This window comes from Argentina silus (genome assembly GCF_951799395.1).
Source record: "Argentina silus genome assembly, chromosome: 8".
Taxonomy (NCBI): domain Eukaryota; kingdom Metazoa; phylum Chordata; class Actinopteri; order Argentiniformes; family Argentinidae; genus Argentina; species Argentina silus.
The window spans coordinates 8,787,904-8,812,745 of NC_139662.1; the positions used below are offsets into that span (position 1 = coordinate 8,787,904).

The window sequence follows — 24,842 nt, forward strand, 5'->3', positions numbered from 1 at the left end:
ATGTTGTCTTTACCATTGTATTCAAAGCATATATTATATGTATTCACCTTCAGAAACACTGAATATTTGTGTCTGTCTGATTGGCCTAAATCAGTGATGTTGATTAATCACACGGTTAGTGCAGTAAATTAATACTTTGTTACATTTGGCAGAGGATGCCAAAGATCCAAAATCGTATAACAGCCACTCTCATGACCTCACACAGAATCCACTCAGGTTTAAGACTGGTTTTATTTACTACTACACACCTTGTACAAAAAGAGTTCATATTTTTCACCAAGCTCAACATGAATAAAATGATATACCTGTAGCCTTAACCATGTGTGTACATGTGAATGCTTGTGTGTTGCATTTGCATTCAGTTTTCAACTGTCATATCAGAATTATGGAACAATGATGGCCCCAAATGTTTGTTATTGTTCAGTATTCTGAACATGTCTGTATTAAAACATAAAACAATATAAAACAGACTTAATTTATCGGTTATTTATGCTCTGAAAACATAATCTTAATCTAAAAAGGCATTCATGAGAAAAAAAGAATTGCACTGTTAAACATGGCATATCAAAGATAAAGACAAACATAAGAATATGAATATGCATAGCAAATGAACAATTATACTTGTTTCTTCTCCTTTCATCATACCTATCTTAATAGCAGCCTCCCCCCCATCCTAAGCCCAGCACAAATTTGATAGTTATTACTCACTTACGTTTGATTGTTTGGTTATTTTGTCAACCTGTTTGCCACATTTTCCAAATCTGCTGATTATACAGAAGAAAAAAAAAACGATTGGGGGACATCCTTGATTTAAACATACTAACTTTCCACAATTAATACAGGACTCCAGCTTTTACGAGCCTATATGATGCACCTTGACTGCTTTTTCATCAGCATCTCAAACAAGCCCTGGGACAAACAGACCTTCAGCCTGCAGAACTCAAGTTGCAACCCAAATGTACTTCCTCATCAGGAACCTGACAATGCACAGACTACATACGGGACCACAGTGCTTTGCCCACAGTCCCTAAAGTGCAAAGAATTATGAAGTTATAAGGGCTAGTTTGTCCTAAATAACCATTCTATTTTTGAGTCGAGAATCAGTTTGCGCAGAGGTGGACTTGTCCTGCACTTGCAGTAATTAGTCAAAGGATTATAACAATAACTATAATACATGAATTAATTGATGAATTCAAACATATTTTACTCAATTAATCAATTTGATTAAATTTGATTTAGTTTTATTTTAGCTAAGTATCCTCCATGCACAATTGAGGCCAGACTCTCCTGAAGCAGGCATATTTTAAAACTTCTCTCACTATGTATGGCCAGCTTATGGACCAACAATGATAAAAACATTCCATCAGGTAATTTCCTCTCAGATAATAAGAAATCACTTGTCGTGCCTTGAGACAAAAATGTCCCCTTATGTTGTGTTCACCTGGAAACACATGGTAAGGTATTAGACCCTTTTCAAGGGGTTGGGACTGTCATCTGTTTACTATTTAAAACAATAGATGTACACATGGTTTTACAGATGAACTCAGCCAAATTACAACCTGTACCTTGGGGGCATTGAATTTTCTGACTCAGAATACTTCCTTAAAGTGGGATACTCACACATACTCACACATGTGCGCGCGCGCGCGCGCTCACACACACACACACACACACACACACACACACACACACACACACACAATTATAACGATACAAACTGAATAAGGAGGTACAAACTTCAAACCAATTTTGGTGGCACCAGCACAATAGAATATCAGAGTAACGTCTGCCATTGTACAACTGTAACAATGTCATGTGGCCAAACATTTAAGAGGCTTTTGCCCCAAAATCTATACACAGTCACTTACAAAATTGTATTGTAAGTGTATAAAACCACTCGTATCAAATTCCACCCACTGTTTTACAGTATGGCATGGTGTACAGTACCAATAAATGATTAAAGAAAAGGTTGTCAAAAAATGATAACACAGGATAGAACATTAATCCTCAGCCTGTTTCACATGCAATTTCTCTCTTTCTCCCGCACACACACATACTGTACAAACACCTCAAAAATATGGTGATGACTTGTGTAGTCAGTAGTCTATGTTCATATCATAAGACTCAATTCAAGTGCCATTTCCTTCATTTTCCTCCACAGTCCATATAACTTCCAAACGAGTAGGGTTGATCAAGTATCTTTACAAAACATAGTCCTTAGTTCTATCCTGTCCACTCAACGTCTGGAGTGGACAACTGCCACTTGCACATCCTCACTGCTGAACCTGAAAAACATTGATCTTGCTGGTGTTTTTCAGCGTCTGCCGCCGGTTGCAGAACCACACGCGCACAACCTCACGGTCATAGTTGAGCTCCTTAGCCATTTCCGTAATCTCCTGGCCTGTGGGCAGGGCATTCTTCTCAAAGTAAGTGTTGAGCACTTCGATGGCCTGCGGGGTGAAGCTGGTGCGTCGCTTGCGTTTCTTGGATGGCTCCCCGCCCACAAACTCCATTAAGTTCTGCTGGCCCTTCTGGTTCCACAGCTCAGCTTCCGCCAGCCACCGTTCTAGAACGGGCTTCAGCTTCTGAGCACTCTTAGGTGTAATGTCCAGCTTCTCGAACCTGAAGGAGGCAACACGAGAGTAACTACATTCAACTAATGACACAGTAGTTTCTGATCCACTTGGTCCACCATAATTGACCCCCAACTTTCCAACTAGATATTTGTTTTTGTCAGAGCTACTTGCCTGTGATTTAGTTATTAGTGTCATGATAATGTCCATAGCATACCAACCTATTAGCAACCTATTCATCACAATTGTGAGAACCGATTTTAAGACACTACTTTACTGTGGTGTACTACACCCACCACCCAGTAGGACACAGGACTTTACCTGCAGATGGCAGACTGGCTGTAAGCTGGACCCTCTGTAACCGTCAGCGCCTGGCCCACTTGTGTCTGCGTTAGCCCGAGGGAGAGCCGGCGGATCTTGAAGTTCTTGGCAAACTCTCTGATTTCCTCCAGATTAATGCCCTCCTCATCGCTGACCCCTTGCTGGGGCTCTAAAGACAGAAACAGACCAGATAAAAAACATAATCCACCTACTTACAAAAGATCTATATTTGGAGTGGAGATGCCAGTGAGTGAATGCACCTACTGCTGACTAGCTGGCCCACAGTGGGCGTGTCCCCGCAGGTGAGAGGGGCCGAGGAGGAGAGTGAGGTGACGGTCTTCATTGCGGAGGGCTGAGGGGCAATGACCACAGGAGACTGTGTAACTGTTGTTACCGGAGCCTGGAAGGGAATTTCAAGGTGTAATGATTACATCTGATGAGATTAAACAGATGTTCATCAAAACCATAAGCGCTTTCTCTAGTCTAGTCCACTGTTATTGGAATTGTATAATATTCTATGGGCCTCTCACCTTTTACCTAGTGAAACATCATTCGTATCCAGTACACAACGCAGAGACATAACATCAGATGCTAGGGAAAGGGGGGCCTAGGACCTGTAGCCTCCAAGAACAAATTCCATTGCAAGTCTATATATTTTCTCTGGGAGATGAGACTCAGAGAGAGAGAGATCACCTGCTAGCCTGAAACATAATTTCTTTGTAACATCAAATAAAGGACCCACTCCAAAAGACATCGACTGTCACATCTTTATTTCATCTCATTGCAAACCTGAAAACTAACTAACTGGTCCTCTGTGGCTCAGTGGGTAGAGCATTGTGCTAACAACGCTTAGGTTGTGGGTTTGATTCCCGCTGGGACCATATATACTGAAAAATGTATGTACTCACTGCAATGTAAGTCGCTTTGGATAAAAGCCTCAGCTAAATGGCATATATTATTATTATATTATTAACTAAACACTCTTGCAAGCAGACATTTAAGGAGTGATGCATTGATAGGGGTACCTGACTGCTGGGCTTGGAGAGTGTCAGAGGAGCCGTAGGCTTGGGAAGGACAGCGGCAGAGGTGGGAACTGAAGCAGCTCCATTCCCAATGGTGGCAATGATTTGGCCCTGGGTGTTGAAGACCAGCTGTGGGGCGACAGTCTGGACCTGAAGACCCTGTAGTCCTTGTAGTCCTTGTAGCCCCTGTAGTCCCTGAAGTCCCTGAAGTCCCTGGAGATTCAGAGCTTGAGTGGCAGCACCTCCAGTCAGAGAGCCTGGGTTCAACAGGAGGGGGAGCGTTCCTATCACCTGGTGACCAGAGGAGAGAGGATGAGCCTGGGCATGTAGCTATTGGTCATACAGTATATATGAAACATAGAGAAAATATAGGTTTTTGTGAATTACTGTTTCTCATGTGGCGTTTTTGTCAAATATGTTGCGCTTCAAACAAGGTGCTATGCAAATTGAGTGTGTTATTATCACTATGTGTATGTTTGCTTGCTAGTTAGGTTTGTAACCCACCTGTCCCTGTGCGTTGGTGATGATCTGGCTGGTGATGCCGGACATGGCGTTGGTAAAGATGGGAGTGGAAGTGAGGGAGCTGATGAACTGGGGTTGGGCTCCCAGAGACGCAGCACTAAACTGAAAACAGACACGCAAACGGATGCGTTCAGAACATCAAAAAATACTTTTGTGTTACTATACTATTGATAATGTCATCATTTTGAATATGAGCTCTGTTCTGTACCAAGGCCACAGTAAATTCTTTGCTCAAGGTAGACACAGACATGCCTAAATCTGAGAATCTAGCCCATGACCATGAAGTTAAATACATAGCCCAGCAACCAGCAGTCCAAACACACACGTATGGGACATACAAACAAATACACACACACATCACATCACATTAACTCACATGCGCAGACATACAAGATACACATAGACATTCTTACAATGGCAGGGTTGATGGAGAGTCCTGCAGTCTGGAGTGTCGCTACAGACACATTTGGCTGAGAGGCGGTTGGCATGGCCGAGGCTAGCTGGGCAGCAGTCACCTGTGCACTGGTCACCTGCGTTTGCTGCACCTGCTGCACTGCTGCCTGGACTGACTGTAGAGAGGCCGTCTGGGGCTGGAAAACTGTTTGTGCAGCCGTGTGTAGCTGGGGCTGGACAGAGTTCAGCACCGTGGCCGCTGGGAAAGGAGAGAACAGAAGTGTTTTGGTGAACTCGCATGAGGAGTAACTTTGACTGTAACTGTAATGTTCACTCTATGAGCTAATGTTTAAGCTTTAGGTCTTGAAGCACACAAACAAGCAATGTTCAAACAAGCAATGTTCACGCGCACACACACACACACGTGACTTAATTAACAGGTCATTGAACATTGCTTGTTTGTGTGCTTCAAGACACACGCACATGCGCACACACACACACACACATATATACACACACACACACACACACTCATACACACACACACACACACACACACACACACGTGTGCGTCTATGATACACCATGTCTTACCTTGCAGGCCATAGGGTAGTTTGAGGAGGCCTCCGGTCGGGCTAGCAGCTGCAAACCCAGGTAGGGTTGCCACATTGGAGTTGGGGAAGGTAAGCACAGCCAGCCCTCCCTGGCCCCCCATGGACCCTGCCATGCTGATGGGGATAAGCAGAGGCTGGCCCAGGGACCCTGTCTGGGCCATCATCCCTGTCATCAGACTGGCCAGGCTGTCCTGGGTTAGGACCTAGAGTAGGGGGAGAGGGAGAAGTGAGGTACACAGTCACAGGCCAGTGTGATGCATGGGATAGGAGAAGGAAAAGAAAAACATAACAAGTCACAATTGGCCTATGTGGGCATTTAGTTAAGCAGAAAATGCAGCAGAGCAGAGCAGGGCATTAATTCACATGGGATGGGGTAAAAAAAAATCACCCAAATGCAGTTGTTTCAACTGACCGATATAGCCTCTGCCTAGAAGACTTAAAGGCAATTGGATATATAGTATACAAACAAGAAGGGGTTGTATAGAGATGTCACATTCTCACCTGTGGACAGCCCTGCACAGTTATGGGCATGGTGGCCTGGGGCTGGGACAGGGACACACTGATGGGAACAGCTGAAGCCAGGTTCTGGACAGCGGTGGTGGCAGCTTCCACAGACACCAACTGGTCACCTAGCACTTAACAGGACAGACAGATAGCATTTGAACTTACTGCCAGTGTTGTAGTTACTAAACTTACTGTTGTAGTTACTGAACTTACTGCCAGTGTTGCATCATCACATTTTTTTTTTTTTTTTTTAAAAAGAAGAAGAGCTCCGAACACCAACTGCAATCATTTCTACATCTTTCTCTTCTCAATGTCAATTACTACTTGTTTATGGCAAACTCCCACCACAAGACCTGTTATTTGACTAAGGTACACATTCATCTTCTCTTTTATTGCCCTCTGTGTCCTGTGTGTGTGTGTGTGTGTGTGTGTGTGTGTGTGTGTGTGTGTGTGTGTGTGTGTGTGTGTATGTGTGTTTGAATATAAAACAAAGAAAGAGACGGCTTTCTATTTCACTATTGGTCTGTATTGTTTGGGTTTTACTTGAATTGTGCTTTAATTATCTATTACCATTGCTTGTATCATGTTAACATGTAGGCTACTGCTGTTTATTTATTGTTTTCCTATATTCACTTTCCTTCTATTGTACTATTGTTTCTTAGATTTTTATTTTATACTGTACATACTTGTTTATACGGCATTCCATATTTATATTTATTCTGCATCTACCTCATGTTACTGTTAATACATATATACTGCTAGACTGCATTACCCATACAGCTCATATGCTGCTACACTGCTCATACTGTAACTATTTATTCTGCTATAATGCTACTGCTACTCACATACTGCTATACTGCACTGCTATATTATACTGCTTATATATACTATATTATACTGCACTACTACTGATCATATATTGCACTACCTGTAAATACTGTTCATTGCACTTTCTGCTATTTTGCACTTCTGGTTAGACGCTAACTGCATTTCGTTGTCTCTGTACTTGTACTCTGCACAATGACAATAAAGTTGAATCTAATCTAATCTAATCTAATCTAATGTACAGCACTTTGAGCTGCAGTCTCTGTACGAAAATGCTCTATAAATAAATGTATTATTGCCACTTCGCCACTTATTGCGCACAGCCTACAAAATGTAATGTTTTATTGTTCTATTTTGTAAATTTGTTATTGCTATTTTATTAATATCTTGCTATTTTGTAAATTTGTTGTTAATATTTGCCTATATATTGTTTTGTTTTGTTGTCCCATGCACCAACCTCACTAAGTCAATGTCCTGTATGTGCAAATATACTTGGCCAAATAAAAGAATTCTGATTTATTATTACTACTCAAAGGATAAGTTGGTATCACAGCAGTAGATGACAGGGTAACCTGTCTTGAATGGAGTCAAACCTATTCACCAAAGGGCTCACCTACTCCCCCTGTGCTGTGGGGTGCTGTCGGGCTGTCCTGTGTGCTGGCCTCCGGAGCCAAGTTACCCCCCTCCTCAGCCCCAGAATCAGTCCTCCCATCGGGCACTGAGGGTGGAAGAGATGCATCGACCTCCACCTCCAGGACACGGATTGTCTCATGGCCTGACATCACAATCACCTGCACAGCAGTGGGAAAGTACAAGACAAGACCAATTCATGCGACTACAAAATACAACATGACTCATCGTCTATTCTCACCCGCGTGGATGGTTTTCTTCCCAGTGGTGACAAGTAAGAGGGTCAAGTCCAGGGGTATAATCACATTCTAACTATGTGACTAAGGCTTAACCATATCTACAGTAGGCTCAGCTTTACTCCAATGCATGATGGAGTTCTAATGATCTCATCGTCACCTAACTATCCAGTCTCTGTTACTGACAACAGCAAAAGTATGCCATGTAACTCTTATGAATAATGGTGGTCATACCAGTCAGCCATTCCCTATCCTATCATTCCCCATCCATTCTCATGAATGATCACATCATTTAATACAGTACATCCCCAACCAAAGCAACACATGATTAATGAGTGGATGCGGCAATGAAAGACCTGGAGGAAAGGCAGAGAGCCAACCAGAGCTGGAGGGCGATGTGCAGAGAGACAATGCAGGAGAAGAGTGGATGCATACCTGGTTCTCTTTGGCAGGGAATTTCAAAGTGCAGGAACCTAATGGCTGAAAAAAGACTTCTGCAGTCAGACAGTGAATGGCTAAGGAGAACAGAGAGGCCAAGCACATGTTAGGACACAATGAACCAAACCAAAAAAAAGCACACAGATGAAAAACAAGAGGACACCGAAACAACAATATGAGCATCAGCCAACAAGCAGCCCAAGCAATGCTTTCTGAAAGCTCCTCTGTCATTCATGAAATACATTGCTTTTGTTTACTGACTATGGATGTAAAGGACATAGCCAGAGTGGAAATCCACAATTAATCAATAAGCATGACAGAGTGTAGAGGATAGAGGGTATTAATGAATGACAAATCACTGAATATTAATATCAACCTCAAAATGAATCACTGTATGCAGTTAATCATTCCAAATATATGATATAGGGTGGACATGGTGGTGGTGATCGCTAATGACAGTGGAAGTTAGACCATGAAGTAGAGGCAACACAGAGTTTTTGGACAGATGGGCATACTGTAGGCTATCTGATCTGGCATCAGGTAAAGTGTTGACTGACTGTGTAGAAACTGATACCTGTTCATTGACAGTGAGGGGAGCATCATTAGGGAGATCCTGGGGGTCCATGGTTCAGTGCTGTCACCACCAAGCAGTCACTGTCCTCCTGGCATTCTAAGTGAATGAACAGAGACAATAACCCGATCAAGACTAGCAAGGTTTATCAAAATGTGAAAACTATCTAGTGCTGAGTTTACAGAGCCCTTTACCTTGAATATCTGGTTGATGCTACTACGGTAGCCTACTCGATAAGTGTGACGATTAATAGGGGCAATGTATAGCATAGCCTCTGAAAAATAACTTTATTGCACTGCGATAAAAGGGGATAAAAACGTATGATCACCCATGAGCAAAGCATATAAGCCACACTCCCACCATAGTGGGCTAAGTGACTCAGTGTTGAGGTATGATGATGCCAAAGGGATGGGCAATGACTTAATTGTTTATGTTCATTGCCCTTCTATAACGTCAACAGTAAATATGACACTCCAAGGACAGCCAGACTGATGATGTTTGTGAGCGGCCTCTAGGCCTCCTATGATCCCCGAATGTCTTGCTTATTGGATGCATTTACAGCTGACAGTCGATTCTCCGTGGTTCTAAAAACCTAGCGTAACATCAAAAACGGTTGGTCGAAAAGCGCGGCACACCCCAGCACCCCAGAAATATAAATCTGTCAAAACTTCAGCAGGTGGTGATCAGCACCCCACCCCCATCCTAGATCCAATAAAAGTCACGCCGCCAAGGCTACTTATTTCAGGACACGATGTTACCCTCAAATATGCAACGACAAAGATCATCCCCAGTTCCATGCCTAGGGACTGAACGTTATGTATTTCCCTCTCTTTATCATAAATATATAAATTATGCTAATTAAGAGCATTGCATATTAACCAAAAACTCATTTCCTAACGCCATTTCGTCGCGATAAGCGATCGGCAGACTTCAAATGAAACCATAATATGTTAACAACTTACCGTAAATGTGTCTTATTTTCTGCGCGTCAGCCCTTTTAAAAAGCTTTGTTACAGTTTGTTTTAGTCACACATAATTAAAAATTCATCTCACAGCTTCCAGACAGCTATGGCTGCACACAAAAGAGGTATTTGCATTGATAAGGAGGAGGGCTGGCAACGTGAGGATCTTGTTCTGTATATTTAATGACGATCTCCTCTGTACAACATCTCAGATCTGCTAAATATTCCTCAAGGTATCACGTCAAATCCGACTTCTGCAGAAAGTCCAGCAAAATTACAACAAATTTGGCCTTTTACACTACGTCATGAACATAATTTATGCAAGAAAAATCTTGCATTGAAAAATGTCGGTCTCGACTTGAGAGGAGCCATGGCTGCCTTAAAGGGGAAGTGCGTCTATAGAAAATAGCCACAAATAGATGTTTTGTTCAATATTTGTGCAATATTCCCCTTCACTTGGCCCTGAACAAAATTAAGGTAATGCACATGGCATATGTGTAAATCTGTTTAGTTATTTATGATTGTACATTTAAGCCTAGTTTTTAAAATATTGCACCATGATGTTTCATGACATATCACTTCCAGGGATGACATAATTCTTACTCAAGAATACATTATCTTCGTCCTATGCTGACCAATGTAATTTGTACTATATAAACTCCACTTAATTTGCAATAATACAAGTTTTCTGTCCTTGGTGATTTCCCCCCATATTCTTCTTGCCAGCTGGCAGGCTCTGACATTTGCATGCATTTGTTGTGTATTACCATGGAGCTCAAAGGAAGAGCTGAGATTTTTGAATCTTTAATTAGCCCCATAAAAAGCTTGTGCTCAGTTAAACCATGATTATTCTCTATCATTAAAGCTGAAATAAATTCCAAGCTATCATTAATTTGCTAGCTCTCACCTAAACAATACTGAACAATTCTTCGAAAAGATGCTTGAATGAGCTATCAACGATCACCCATACACATATACTGATGCACAATAGGGCCATAGATACGGTTGATTGATGTGAAGTAAAGTGAATGCTAGCATAATCATTTGAAAGTGCCTCAGGAAGAGTAGAAACATATGACTTTACAAGAAGACCCAGTTCCCTATGGATGTATTCAAATAAGAACAACATTGCTCATGCACACACAGGCACACACAGAGACAGACCGACCGACCGACCGACCGACACACGCACACACACACACACACACACACACACACACACACACACACGCTGGTGTGATATATAAATGACAAAATTATTGCGCCTCTTTTGTTATTTTCTTTATTTCCCATTTCCATTATTTCCATGTCGCAGCGACATTCTTGTTGAAAGAAGGCTAATCTTGCTGTCATTATTTTGTGATTTGGGCTTATTTTGGGTAGCTTTTTCTCATGGAAATGTTCTAACATATGCATATAAAGTTATCGTACTAGAGAATTACAAATTGATCCATTAGGTAACGTTAAATTTACAGCAGGACACGCACTTTCACCCTTAGAAATGGGAGTGGCGACGATGACATGACGTAACTGCTGCCACCATCACAACAACGCAAGCTGAAAACCTGAGAAAAACAAGGAAGTGAACGGTCACCTGCATCTCTAATCAAATAGGGCCTGTTATAAAATATCTTAACCTCGATTTTACCTTATTCTACTCAGAAGCCCACAGATCCATACAGGACAATGAACAACAAAGGTAAATGTTAACGTCCTCAGCCATTGTATTTGCTATATGGATGGCTGCAAGGTCTTCACCGTTTTAGCTAACGAAAGCTAGCTAATATTATTATAGCTAGCTTAGCGTAGCGTAGCGAGTACAATAGAAAACAGTCAGTCGGTGCCTGTGTGGTCGCCGCACGGGTGTCTGAACAGCGATAGTTACACTCATACTTGGATACAGAATAAACCTTGGTGGCTTATTGTTGGCGAGTTTCAATATTCGACCTAGATTGTAGGATATCCAGCTTGTTAGCTAGCCGTTAAGGCTGACCTCAATTGCTAAATTGACGAGGATTTGACAGCGCCCCCTCCCCTTTAATGGAACCGTACGTTATGCTGATATGTTTGTGGGTTTTTTTGCCAAACATTACATTCCTGACCTGGTTACTGTCTAGCATTGCAGCACATTTTTGCTTTCCGTATTTTAGACATTTCTTTTGTTTGCAAACAATCCAAGATTACGTGATTATGTGTGAACTGGAATGCAATGTATGCATCACTATTGCCTGGACTGACTGACTGTTATTAAATACATTTAAACTGTTATTAAATAAATAAATCCAAAGCAAATTTGACCCACTAATAATTTCTGTATTGCAGGTTCATATCCCCAGCAAGCTGTGTATCCTCAGCAGAACAGCGCACCCATTTACCCCCCTGCTATGCAAGTGTCTCCTCAGGCACCCCCTTACTCAGACGCACCACCTGCATACTCTGAGGTAAAACATTTACTCTAAGTAGTCCATATATTCAAAGAGTATTCATCATTCTGTTACAAACACCATTGATTCAGTCTCTAACTTCTCTCATTTTCTCCATATCTCCAAAGATATACCAGCCCAGATATGTGCACCAACCTCAGGCACCTGGTCAGCTACAGCAGATGTCTTCTGCGTACCCTGGCACTCAGATGTTCATGCAACTGCCACAGTCCATGCCTGTTGGACCAATGGGCCACAACGTTCCCATGGCATACTACCACATGGGAGCCATGTACCCCCCTGGTTCCACAGTGCTGGTGGAGGGAGGATATGATGCTGGAGCTCGCTTTGGGGCAGGCAGCAGTGCATCCATCCCAGTGAGTATCCACAAAAACACTCACAACATCATGTGGTTGTGTGTGATATGACATTGTACTGTTATCAAGGAGTCAAATACAATAATTATTGATGTTGAATAATAATCTATCAATGGCTACAAGATTTAAATACTTTACAGTCCTGGCAAATTTCCTCACATGCTTCTACCCCTTCAACATGGTGCAGCCCCCACCCCCTGGACACATCCCTAATGCAGCTCAACTGGCTGCCATGCAGAATGCCAACGTCATGATGACGCAGCGCAAGAACAACTTCTTCATGGGTGGCTCCAATGGAGGATACACCATCTGGTAACAGCAAGCGTCGTCCTTAACCTCTCCCCCATTCTAAACGATGCCCCACCCTCTCTAGTCCCATCCGCCTCCCTCTTCGGGCTGCTTGGCCATGCCACGATACTGATATCACCTAACGGAATGTAATACTTTAGAGCCCTAACAAAAGGTACAGTACACCACTTCTGATCTGAAGCGCCAAAACGGTCCAAATGACTGATCCCGCAGAGAGAGAGAGAGAGAGAACAAGAGAACGAGAGAGAGAGAACAACAATAATTAGTGATTTTTTTAGGCTGCAGCAATGGCTACCTTACCCTAAATCTTTGTGCTGCCGTTTTTGGTTAAAATACATTTCACCTCTTGCTGGTTATAGTTTCTTCTTTACAACAGTGTGGATAAAATGTAATGTATACTGTTACATTTGCAAATGTAAACTCTTAATTTAACATAGTTGATGACTCAAGGTGTTTTCACCAAGTCACCCACTATCACTCATTCTTTTTATTTTACACACTCAAGGACTTGGCCATATGTCTTCCTCATACAGAGTTCTACTGATCCAAGTAGAGTGTTTCTTTCTTTAGCTTTTGCATGGAGTGTTGAATATACCCAATGTCTAAGATAAGTTCATCAGTTTCTGTTACCATGTGATGAATTTGAATGACATAACTCTCATAAGATAGATTTCCTAAAAAATAAAATAAATAAAAAAAACCATAGAAGCCGAGGTGTGCAGCATAGAATACTGGGTAGGACCAAAAACCAAACTAGGATTCATCACAAATTTACAAATGATTACAGGATAATTACGTGTAATTACCTTGGTGGTTTACTGTACCTTATTGGGCAACCATAGATGAACATAATCAGGTGCCAAAGAGCACCATGACTTAAATAAAAGCAAATTAACTTAGATAAACTTTAAAAGGAATGAAATTGGTGCAATTCCAAATTCTGATTTGGATGGGAAAGGGTTGGTTGGCTTTACATTTCCGCCTAAGTTGTTTTTTTCACCCCTAAGTCGGATACCCAGAGTTGTACATCACAGTGTTTTGTTTATGTATATGTCATGTAAGATAGAATCATCTACTAAGATCAGGGGGATTATCAAAGGTTTGTTTGGTAACACTTTACCTTAAACCTCAGTTGTAAGGCCTCCAATACTCTGTAATAACAGAGTTATGTAGCCCTTATAACAGAGGGTTAAAGTCAAATGTAACAGTTTTGTTTCTTTTCAGTATTTTCAGTACTCTTTTGGTACATCTTCAAGTGATTTATGTGAGTTAATTACTTTGTAAGTATAACCAAGGAGCTGGTTGTACCAAAGATCTGGTATAGAGAATGCACTAAATGTTTGGTTGTGACTTAATTATAATAACTGAAATGTATGGCACAATTTGAAATGAAAACATATGAAATTTAAGGAGCAGTGTTGAAGTTGTTGGTACTTAAGACCTTCAATCAGGCATTGCTGCTGTTGCTGTCTTTTGTAATGGGGTTAAATGTCATTTAATGTACTCGTATCTTGATAGTTCTGCATGCCTTTTTGCACTTTTGCTCTGTACAATTTTAATTTTAGTAAAGATGTATCATTGATAATTTTTTATAGAAATAACACAAATATTAATTTATGTGCACTGCTAAACAATTCAGCTTTGTTTTGTTTTTAGTCAAATGCTAACAACTGCAAATACAGCATCAGGCATAGGCTACTTGTTTTATAAGAATTTCATTGAAATGTACTTTCTTTTAATAAAGGGGTGGGGAGTGTGGGGGGGGTTCCTTAATGTTTTAGGACTGCAGCAGATCACTTGCACATTGATTGCCCTTGTCTGATTTGTTTAAGAGTAGTTTTAAGCCACAACATATTTATGAATACATTTTCTTCTTAATGACAATATGCATTGCATCATCATTTTGCAACAAGGGCACATCAACTGTTTCTTTTTGATACATTTTTGTGCTGCTAATTAAACTACCTTATAAACATAGGACCGGTTTCACAGACAAGGCTTAAGCCTAGTCCTAGACTAAAAAGCGTCCTCAGTGGCAATTTGCCATTGAAAGTGTGAATTAGTCCAGGACTAGGCTTAAGCCTTGTTTGTGAAACCGGCCCATGAAGTAATAAATGTCAAAGACTAGCCTAAGTTTGATCCAGTCAGTCTGGATTCAGTAATTAGATATTTTTTAGAAGACATTTTAACATCATTCCTAGCAGATTTTTGTATTCTGTTTATTTCAGCTATGTCATGTAATGTAACTCATGTCTTGTATGTCCTGATTGAAAGTCATGTGTCACTGGGTATCCGACATAATAGGTTTGATAGTTGTGGCCCTCATGAAACGGAAGTAGTCCTCACTGAAATGTGAATTCCAGGTTACTTTGGTCAGTTGACCAGCTGTCTGGAAACCTGTTAGCATGCAACCTGTTGCAGACAATGTATTATTATCAGATGCATTTCATCTTGGTAACACTGATCACATGACCATCTACCATTCCAGACATGGGTGACATGTCGCGCATATTTTGCATGGCTGTATGTGTGTTGTGTTCACTCCCAAACACATGCTGTTGCTTCAGTTAAAAAAGGGGTCACAGCTTTCAAAACAAACTGTCATTTTTCTGTTCTTTTTCCCAGACCTGACAATAAGGTGTTTGTAATGCAGCAACATAATGGTGGCTTAGTCCCAGCAATATGATGTACTGTAATGCTTACCAGTAGATGCCATGCCAACCAAGGTCAGTGTGGACTAAAAGTCTCTGTTGAAGGATTTATGGACATTTATAGTTCAGGGATTCTCTCTTTCAAATTTTTATAATATGGATATATGTATTAAAGTGATTTGATGGACTATGGTACATTCTATCTTTTAAGATTACTAAGACTAAGGAGATGAGTGTCACGTTGGTTTGCTTAAACATGCATGTGAAAGACAGAACTCTTTGCAAAAGAACTTTGGTGCACTTCACTTTTTTGATACTAAACTTAAAACATAAGATGAAAATTTAGAATAAAGGCTATTTTGGAAATTTGAAACGCTACCTTTTCTTTAGTAGTTTAAGTTCAGAGGTCTGCTCTTTCATTTCGGAATAGTAATATATTTGCATTATAATTGCTCCTTTAATAACACTGTAACTACATTAGTACCATTGTTGATAACAAACCACTCCATAACTTAGGTACAGGTAAAGAAAGGTTCTTGTAAAGGTGCATCAGAACTCAAGTAGCTCATGAATATTAAGTAGTGCAGAAATGTTTACAGTCAATATTATATACACCTTCTCCCTGTTGAAATGAATTCAATTCTTATATAAATCAACCATTGTAGGAAGTGAGGTTTGTTTCCATTCCGTCTTTGTTACATGTGACTGTTTTCTTTACTCGCCACCAATCAATGATGAGACTGGTATGAAAATAGACGCTTTATTGCCACCCATCAAACAGGGCTGTCACGTCAGTAACTACGTTCAGCAGATCCAAACACAAGGTGGTTTCTAGCCGGTAATAGTAACAAGCAAGGTAGTAACCATTTTCAAATGTAGCTGCCCATATTTAAGAGATAGACAATAGTTGAGTCTTGACCAGCATTTGATAAAAAATTATGAAGTTAAGTTGCAATGTCAACAGTAATACGTCAACTAATAAAAGTCCCCATTAGCACCCAGGACATGCGTTAAATACTGAACAAAGGGGGGGTGGGCAGAGTGATGAACAGGTTATGTGATGATACTGCGGAGGACAGTCTTTACATTCCTTTCCTACACCTTTGCTACAAAAAACTCATGACATCCTCCATTCACCTGCTCAGCTTCTTGCCTCAGGCACAGTTACCTGCACACACCCACTCTCTGTTCGTCCCCTGTTGCAAGTCCAACAGCGTACTTTGTTATTGATCTCATGGTTTACCTAGCTCATGTACACATGGGGCTTTGTGTTTCATGTCTTCCTGGCACATGAGAGGAGCCTCTACAGCAGCTGTCCCTCACACATGCTCATCAGTTTCTTATTTCCCCACAGTCTGACTGAGAACACCCACAGTTCTCCATGTTATTCCTCCATTCAGGCTTTCCATCAACTTCAAATGAAATACTCCTTTTCATCCATTGCCGGGTCTCTGTACTGCTTGTCAGGGTCCACCCCTGGGCCGAGCTCCCCAGCGGTGCGGTAGACGCCCTTGTTGTGACACAGGTAACGGTAAAGCAGGAAACCAAGACCCACTAGCGTCAGCAGCACAAGGACGATGACCACTGGGAAGAGAAAGTCAATAGCTTTTTTGAACAGGGACCGGGAGAATTCGCAACAGATACAGTTTGAAACATGGGTTTTGCACAGACACCATATACTTGTGTTTTAGATAGCCTAACTGTTCATTACCGCACACATCTTAATAGTTAATACAAGCAGAATATAATTGAGAATTCACTAACCAAATTGTGACTAACCAAAACATGAAGAAATGTAGTCAAGAAAAGAGCCAATGGTCAAAAGAACTTACATCCAATGATTGCAGAGTCTGTATGAGTGGGAAAAGCAGTTGTAGGCCTCATTTCTGTAGCTGTAGGCACACCAACAAGACATGTTAATGCGACACAAACAGTTTATCAGTTACTGTGCCAGTATCGACTTGAGAAACTGCATAATGTTCTCACGGTAGGGAATCTGAACTGTAGTAATCTGATTATCAACGGCTGAAACTGAAACATGCCAGCAATTCAGGTCAAACCAATTTTTCATTTCTGCATCTATTTATATATATCTATAAGTACATCAAACTTGTTTTGTCTTTATGCAACGTGACACTTTGATGCCGATGCTCACCGAACATTTGTCAAATGTCATGACTATGAAGTGTTATGAGACATTGAAAACACTGCATCAGAAACTGTCATTAGAGAATATTTCATACAGAACCGAAAATATATTCTGTCTGCTTACCTGTCATGGGCGGAATAGAAGTCATGGTGGTTGATGTCAGATGTTCGATTCAAACTTGGAAGAAATGAAAAGCACAGAAATTAAATACCAAGACAAAACTAATTCTCAAGTGTTTGAAACTTTATTTGAGGGGAATAACGTTCAATGTGAGTACTCTCAAGACAAATGCCACCTATCGAATTTCAATAATACCCATATACAACAATAATACCCATATTCAACTAACTTTGGCTGTGGTATAGGAAGAACAAACCTGGCTCATAGGCTACACTGTGTCAACATTGGTACCATGTCAACACTGTAGTCTGATATCCTAGCCTCTTCAATAAAGAGTATAATAAACAATATACATATTCAGTCACACTTCACATTACCATATACCTGTGTAGTAACGTTGTATTAACACGTTTAACAACGAAACATTGTTGTTACAGCAGTTCATGTTTCACTCAGTTCCATTATCATGCAGCCTACTGGTACTACTATGTAGACCTAACAGCATGTTATAACAATGTTTTTACTGAAGTAGTACATACTATGCATTGAACTTCATTCATTTCAGAGCTGGGTAGAACTGTTCTTGCTACAGTCACTGTGTAAACAATACATCAACTCAGTCAATAAAACGTCCGTCATACACTGTTGTGTACTTAGTAGTGAGAGACAACAGCATTCCGCCTTAATGTTGAATCAATCATCCCAGACAGCTACAGGCTTGTCCTCCTCCGCCACCGTCCTCCATCGTGTCACTTCCTCATTACAAGGTTTCACTGAAACCTGCTTGCTTGGTTTTATTATGATTAATAGACAAGCCTATAAGATTAAACAAGCTCTCTTTCATTGGGATAAAGTCTCATAAAAAGGCATCTCTTGGTTGTTTGTGTTTGTCAAGGGAAATATAATTTCAGATGTCAATTGCAAGTCCTATTATTACCTAGCGAGATTCATACTAATACTAGTAATTGTAACTAAGCTAGCTAGTCATGGGGTCTTAGATTAATTTTTAACGAGCTAAATCTACTAGACACTATACCTTCTCTGCGTACTCAAAATGCAGTTTACACTGACTTTTAGCTATACAGAGCTACACACGAGCTAGTTTGCGAGCCTGCTCGTTGTTCACACTTTTGTGTTGGTCATTGTTCATCAGTCACAGCAGCTGAGAGCAAACTTACCTGGGTGGCGATATTCTCTTAAGGCGATATTCTCTCTCAAGTCAACTTCAGACACTCCGATCTTTTCTTACTTACTGAATTGACAAAATGTTAAACAAAGTAGGTGAAGCCAGTAGCAATAACAGCGGAATATTAGACACACACACACACACACAACATGCGCGTTTGCGAAACTTTCCCTTTGTGAAGTCCGTCTATCCTGGCGCGTTCCCGTTCGTGAAAGTGATGCATGCTCGCCCCCGTGAAGTTTCTGTGTGGCCGACGCATGCTCTGTGGAAATAGCTTGGGCTCTGGGGTGAGACAGCTGTTTGAATGTATAGGTTCTCTGGTATAATGTATAGTATGATGTGTCTATATCATGTAAACGGAATAGTTTCAGTTTGATCTAGATGTATTAGTATTCCTAATCATTGATTACACTTTATATCTGGTGTTGGGATAGGCCCTATTTGGTAAGACATCTCATCTCTCACATCATAAATGAAGACGTTTCAAGAGGTTTTATAACTTTAATTGGAATTTTGTATGATGACAATCAACTACAGACGGTTTCCTTTAAATTTCACCTCCAGTCACCACATTCAAGTTGTTTATTTGTTTCAATAATAGTGCCAACAATTTCTTAGTCTACTTTAGGTATTACATTTAGTATACACAACATAAAAGAACACTTAGAATTGTTCTAAATCGATTTAAAATTATGTCAGTATGCCTACTGTATATGGAATAAAATAACAATCAGCATGATTGGACAGATAACAGGATAATTACAATTTCAGGTGACAGGACGATTTCAATATTGGTAAACGTGCTGTTTCTATATTGGTAAAGACAGTAAGGAAACGCTACATTGAAGTTAAAGGGTTTATAAGTTGGTCTGCACATTATAAGCATTGCATTATTAAGTCATTTATTAAGCATCAAAAACAGTGCAGTCACATACAAATTCACTATTTGCCAAGCACAAAACAAGTTCAACTATCACATATTTGTTACCAATGAGTTATAAGTGTTTATTATGATAGATAAACTATTGGTAATAAACTATGTATCAACCCTTTATAAAGGCACATGTACAGACAATTCAACATTATGTTGTTGGAACAAAACTATGCAAAGCAAAAGTATACAATTGAGTCAGTGATAGAAAATAAACAAAAAACAAAATCACTGCAAAGTATATCATCCACCAGCAAGACCTTTCACACCTTTGCTGTTGTAACAGCAAGATGCATATTTTCTACTTTCCCTCCTGTACTCTTGAGAAGCCTCCTTTTTTATCCTACTTTTCTAGTGCATACTTCAGCCACTCTCCTTCATTCCTAAAACTATTTCTGTGAACAACCCATTTAATTACACAATTAACAACTCAGGATATAAGTTGACAGGCATCACATAATTGCAGTATCATTCAGATTCAGTTAATTAATAATCAACAGCTTTGTAAGATAACAATACAAAATGGTTACTCAAGCCTCAAAGGCAACAGAGTACAAATGGAAACCAGTAATGCTAATGCAAGATCATGCTTGTTACATCAGATTTTAGATAGGAACCAACCTTGTCCAAGGAAGTCCTTCATTAAACCACTGTGGTTCTCACGTTCTCTGACACCTGCTTTTCTAAAGGAGCCCCCTAGAAGCCAAAGACAGACAGATGGCAATTGAAAATGACCAACAATTTTCAATTAGGAATTGTGTTCATTGAATGCCTTAATTGACTGTGATGTTAATTGAACTACCACAACTAATCAACAGTCACAACTGACTGTAAACAATGAATGCTCATTCTGGTTTTTTTGTCTTTTTGTGTGCATAGAGCCTACAGTATTTACCATATAGACTAGTATCCCCACCAATGGCCTTTGGAATTCATGAACAAGAGATGTCATAAGAGGTGGTGTCTATGTAGCAATGTCTCAATCTGTGTCTGTGCAGTAGTGTCTCAATCTGACAACTCACCTTTTGGACAATTCCATCTGTGTCAGGAGGATCAAAGCTGTCAGAGGCCTCCCCGTTCTGCACCCCGTTAGGTGCCAACACCTCAGGGCTTTCCAGGGTCTCCTCTAGGGTCATCGGGGTGTTGTCTGTGGCTGAGGGCTGGAGCTCCAAGCTCTCTGAATCATGGGAGTTGGTCACCTGGGAGGTACTCTCAATCAATGCGGAGCTCTCACCATCTCCATCTCCATCTCCATTCTTGTCTGAGGAGGTGGAGTGCTGGTCTGAAGAAGGCTCAGGTTCCCCATCTTTCATATCCTTCTCTTCTTCCCCAAGTTTCTCTCCCTCTTCTCCTGACTTTGGGTCAGCACCTGAGGCTCTGGCTGTAGTGTCATCCATGTCAGACTTGGGTTTGCCCTCTGCAATGGGATCATCGCTGCGGGTGAAGTCTGCATCTACATCTATGGCCTCTGAGGAGGGGTCATCCAAGGATAGGGAGCGTGGGGTGATTACAGGGGTGCTGGTGCAAGACTCATCCAAGCGAGGCCTATCAGATGACCTGAAACTGGACCTGTGCTCTCTACTGGGAAGAGAGTGCTTGGGGCTATAACTCGTATGAACATCAGAGAAGCTGGCCTTCCAAGACCTGGGGGACATGAGCGATCGCCTCTTCAAAGAGCCAGTCCTGAAATGAGGTGTATGTTGATCGCACCTTTTGCTTTTACACTTTATGAAATGTTCTCAATTAACCGATATAAAAATTGTGCTAGATGTAATACCCTAATCCACTTACCGCTGCAATCCTTTGACAACAAATACCTTGTCTGGATGCTGAGCCTGGAGCTCTTTCATCACGTTCTGTAAATCATGGTTGAGCTGAAAAAGAGGCCATTGCACAAATTTAAGAAAAGTAGTATCTTGTAAGTATCTTGTGTGAAAACCTTGACTTTTGTTGCATCTCATTATTTGTGGGAAGTCAGTACAGGTCTGCCTACAGGTCTGACCAGTTTAGGGTAAGTTCCCTGAGGAATGTGAGGTGAACATGACGCAACATACCTTGCCCATTTCCTTGTAGAAGATATCTCGCAAATTTGAGATGGCTGTAAAGACTGAGACATAGCATCCAATTCGGCTTTCGAGAAAAGATCAGAAAAGACAAAAATTAAACATTATTCATATGTATTTGATCTTTCTCTTTAATTATGCACATGATGGTATGAATATTTGAATGGTATGTAGTTTGATTTCTGACTGAGCTGTCCCTTACCTGTCATAGAGAGCAGGGAGCTCATCTCTCAGTTCTGTATTGATGCCTTCAAACACACTCTGGGCTCTGTTCACCTCAACCTCTGCCTGCACAGAGAGAAGCACCATTATAGAATCATGTTGTTATGCTCAAATACCTTTTCACAGTGCAATGTTTTACAATAAAAGGGTGTCCTGTCTGACCTTGGATATTTTGATATCATCTCTCTTTTTAGCATTCTGCAGCGCCTCCAAGTGGTGACGGGAGGAATCGTAGTCTATCAACTTCCTGCCTCGTTTGGCAACCCTCTCCTACAGATTACACATAAGAAGAAAGAGAAATAATTCTTAGTGAGAGTTACTTGTGTGTGTGCGTGTGTGTGTGTGTGCGTGCGTGTGTGTGTTTGCTGAAGCCTTACCCTGACATCTGGGAACTGGCTCATATAAGACTCCATGGTGTGGAGTGACTGGTCTAACAACTTCCCCTCATAATCATTCCACAGGAGATCTTCGGCCTTTTACAGATAGACAAATCCCTTGTTCACAACTTAGCAGAAATGTGCATGATAATCAATAGAGAAATCACATGCACCCTTTAGTGTAGCTATACACAACAGTGAACAAAACAGCAGTTCCATTGCTGACCTCTACAATGCCTCCTAAATCCTCATCTCCATCCCAGTCAGGCTCATAAACATCAAACAGAGACATGGAAAGACGTTTCGAAGCTTCCCGCATTTCTGTGGAAAGTGGATAGGACAAGGATCACATGTTAAATGGAGTTCTTATTTTGAGGGTTAAGCCATGCACTGTATACATATACATATACAGTGCCTCCAGTAAGTATTTACTTTTTCCACATATTTTTGTGTCACAACCAGACTTTAAAATAGATTTAATTGAGATTTTGTCGTCACTGACCTACACAAAATCCCTCATACTGTCAAAGTGAAAATTATTTTTTGGAAATGTGAAAAAATGAAACGCTGAAATGTCTTGAGTCAATAATATTCACCCCCTTTGCTATGTCACTCCTAAAATTAGCTCAAATGCAAAAATGGCTTCAACAAGTTAGTCAATAAGTTGAATTTAAGTGCAAGGATTATAGTTTATGTGATTTCGGACCAAATATCTTTGTTTTTATAGTCTCTAATTTGCATAGGAATTAATTACACACTGTGGATGAGGCTGTCACTACCAACTCAGCGAATTTCATAGTTTTCTCTTGATCCTGACAAACTCCCCAGTCCCTGCTGGTGACAAGCATACCCATAACATGATGCAGCTACCACTATTCCATGTTGCAGAAACTGCATTGCATGTGCTGGATTTGCACTAAGGTTAATGCTTTGTTGTAAAAACCAAATAAACACATTTCCAGCCAATTTCTTTGCTGTATCACTTGAATTGATTGTTGCAAACACAATTATGGATGTGAAATAGATTTTTTTTTGGCCACTTGGTTATAGAGCAATTTTGTTTGAGTGACTGGGATGGTGTTGTTCCATTGATTGTGCTTTTTCCTCTCCACCATTCAGCTTTGAAGATTTTTCTCCCCAGGCTTCAGGGTAGCTTTCCTGAGCAGTTTTAGTCCTATTCATTTGCTCAGTTTGTAATGAGAACCTGATCTACATAGTGTGTAACTGATTCCTATGCAATTCAGAGACCCTATAAAAACATGAAGTATTATCCTTGCACTCAGATGGACTCAATTCAACTTATTGAGTGACATGTGGAAGCCATTTTTGCATTTTAGCTAATTTTAAGAGTGTCATAGCAAATGGGGTTAATACTTATTGACTCAAGACATTTCAGATTATTTTGTTAATTAATCTGTAAACATTTCTAAAACATAATAACATTATGGGGTATTTTGTATAGAAGAGTGGCACAAACATAATAATAATAAATATAATAATAATAATAAAATCTATTAAATCTATTTGAAAGTCAGGTTGTAACACAAAATGTGGAAAAAGTCCAGGGGGTGAATACTTACTGAAGGCACTGTACATATATATATTTGTCTTTGTATATATATAGTATTATATATAGGGATAACATTATAAAGAACCTTTGACATTGACAACATAAACAGACAGAATAATTGCTTACCTCTAACAGAGTTAAGGTAGACCTTTAGGTCCTTGTATAACCGGCTCCCATCACTCTGCAAGCAGAGATGAGAGTGACTAATAATGCATAAATCTTTGTCTTTATTATTTACAAGGACAAATTTACCTGATCTTGCTTCAGAAAAATAAATCATACAGTAATAATCCTAAAGATAAATAAGAATCTATCTCTTATAGGTTTTTGCCCATCCCAAGCCACATTTATTCAGAACAATACAATACACTTTTTGTGGTACACTGTGGAGACTACCTGTTGGTCAGTAAGGTTTTGGATGCAGTGCTCAAATTGTTCATCTTTGGTCTCCACAGTCTTTCCAAGCTTTTGCAAGACCTGAAAATTAGAGAACAAATACACGTCAAGCACAAAACTCTGTTCTTCGGGACTCTTTTTGAGGACCTAATATGTTGCAGTGTTTAATGCAAACTCCTGATTCTTGATGTTGGATTTACAAATAGATCTTGGTTGATCATTACATGAAAATCAAAGGATGCACGTTGCATTTATAAATCTAAATGTAAATTTAATGTCAATTAAAATATAGGACAGGGGAGCTTGTAGAGTGACCACTATACCTTCTCCTTGCCCCTGCTCAATTGCCTTTGGACTCGTTTGGCAAAGACCCCAGCACCTCCGTTTGGACTGTTACCTTCTGACATATTATCTCCTTTTCCGTTTCTTACCGTTCCTTGTAGCTGAATTCTTTATT

General features: G+C 40.4%; 3 protein-coding genes across 4 annotated transcripts; 1 reads left to right on the forward strand and 2 right to left on the reverse strand.

Annotated features, from left to right (window-relative positions):
• Positions 1-221: 221 nt before the first annotated feature.
• pou6f1 (POU class 6 homeobox 1) lies at positions 222-9,890 on the reverse strand (the record flags this gene model as incomplete). 2 transcript variants are annotated; one of them, XM_083675611.1, is made up of 12 exons in its annotated part: positions 222-2,622; positions 2,895-3,063; positions 3,159-3,294; positions 3,920-4,207; positions 4,421-4,540; positions 4,852-5,090; positions 5,426-5,648; positions 5,947-6,080; positions 7,376-7,565; positions 8,076-8,120; positions 8,653-8,748; positions 9,612-9,890. In XM_083675611.1, 11 exons carry the CDS (start codon positions 8,701-8,703, stop codon positions 2,274-2,276), a joined length of 1,944 nt encoding a protein of 647 aa, XP_083531737.1. In that variant the 3' UTR covers positions 222-2,273. The 2 variants fall into 2 exon arrangements, with proteins under 2 accessions (XP_083531737.1, XP_083531738.1); XM_083675612.1 differs by lacking the exons at positions 8,653-8,748; positions 9,612-9,890 and having other exon boundaries at positions 7,388-7,565; positions 8,076-8,183.
• A 1,280-nt stretch (positions 9,891-11,170) lies between these two features.
• Positions 11,171-15,559, forward strand: dazap2 (DAZ associated protein 2). The gene is made up of 4 exons (XM_083675638.1): positions 11,171-11,310; positions 11,934-12,052; positions 12,163-12,411; positions 12,599-15,559. The coding sequence occupies exons 1-4, from the start codon at positions 11,298-11,300 to the stop codon at positions 12,725-12,727; spliced, it is 510 nt and encodes a 169-aa protein (XP_083531764.1). The 5' UTR covers positions 11,171-11,297; the 3' UTR covers positions 12,728-15,559.
• Positions 15,560-19,346: 3,787 nt separating this feature from the next.
• On the reverse strand, positions 19,347-24,792 carry bin2a (bridging integrator 2a; the record flags this gene model as incomplete). Its single annotated transcript, XM_083674593.1, has 11 exons — positions 19,347-20,453; positions 20,780-21,440; positions 21,549-21,631; positions 21,812-21,887; positions 22,023-22,108; positions 22,205-22,312; positions 22,420-22,515; positions 22,646-22,740; positions 24,116-24,170; positions 24,386-24,466; positions 24,709-24,792. The coding sequence occupies 11 exons, from the start codon at positions 24,790-24,792 to the stop codon at positions 20,400-20,402; spliced, it is 1,479 nt and encodes a 492-aa protein (XP_083530719.1). The 3' UTR covers positions 19,347-20,399.
• Positions 24,793-24,842: the final 50 nt, after the last annotated feature.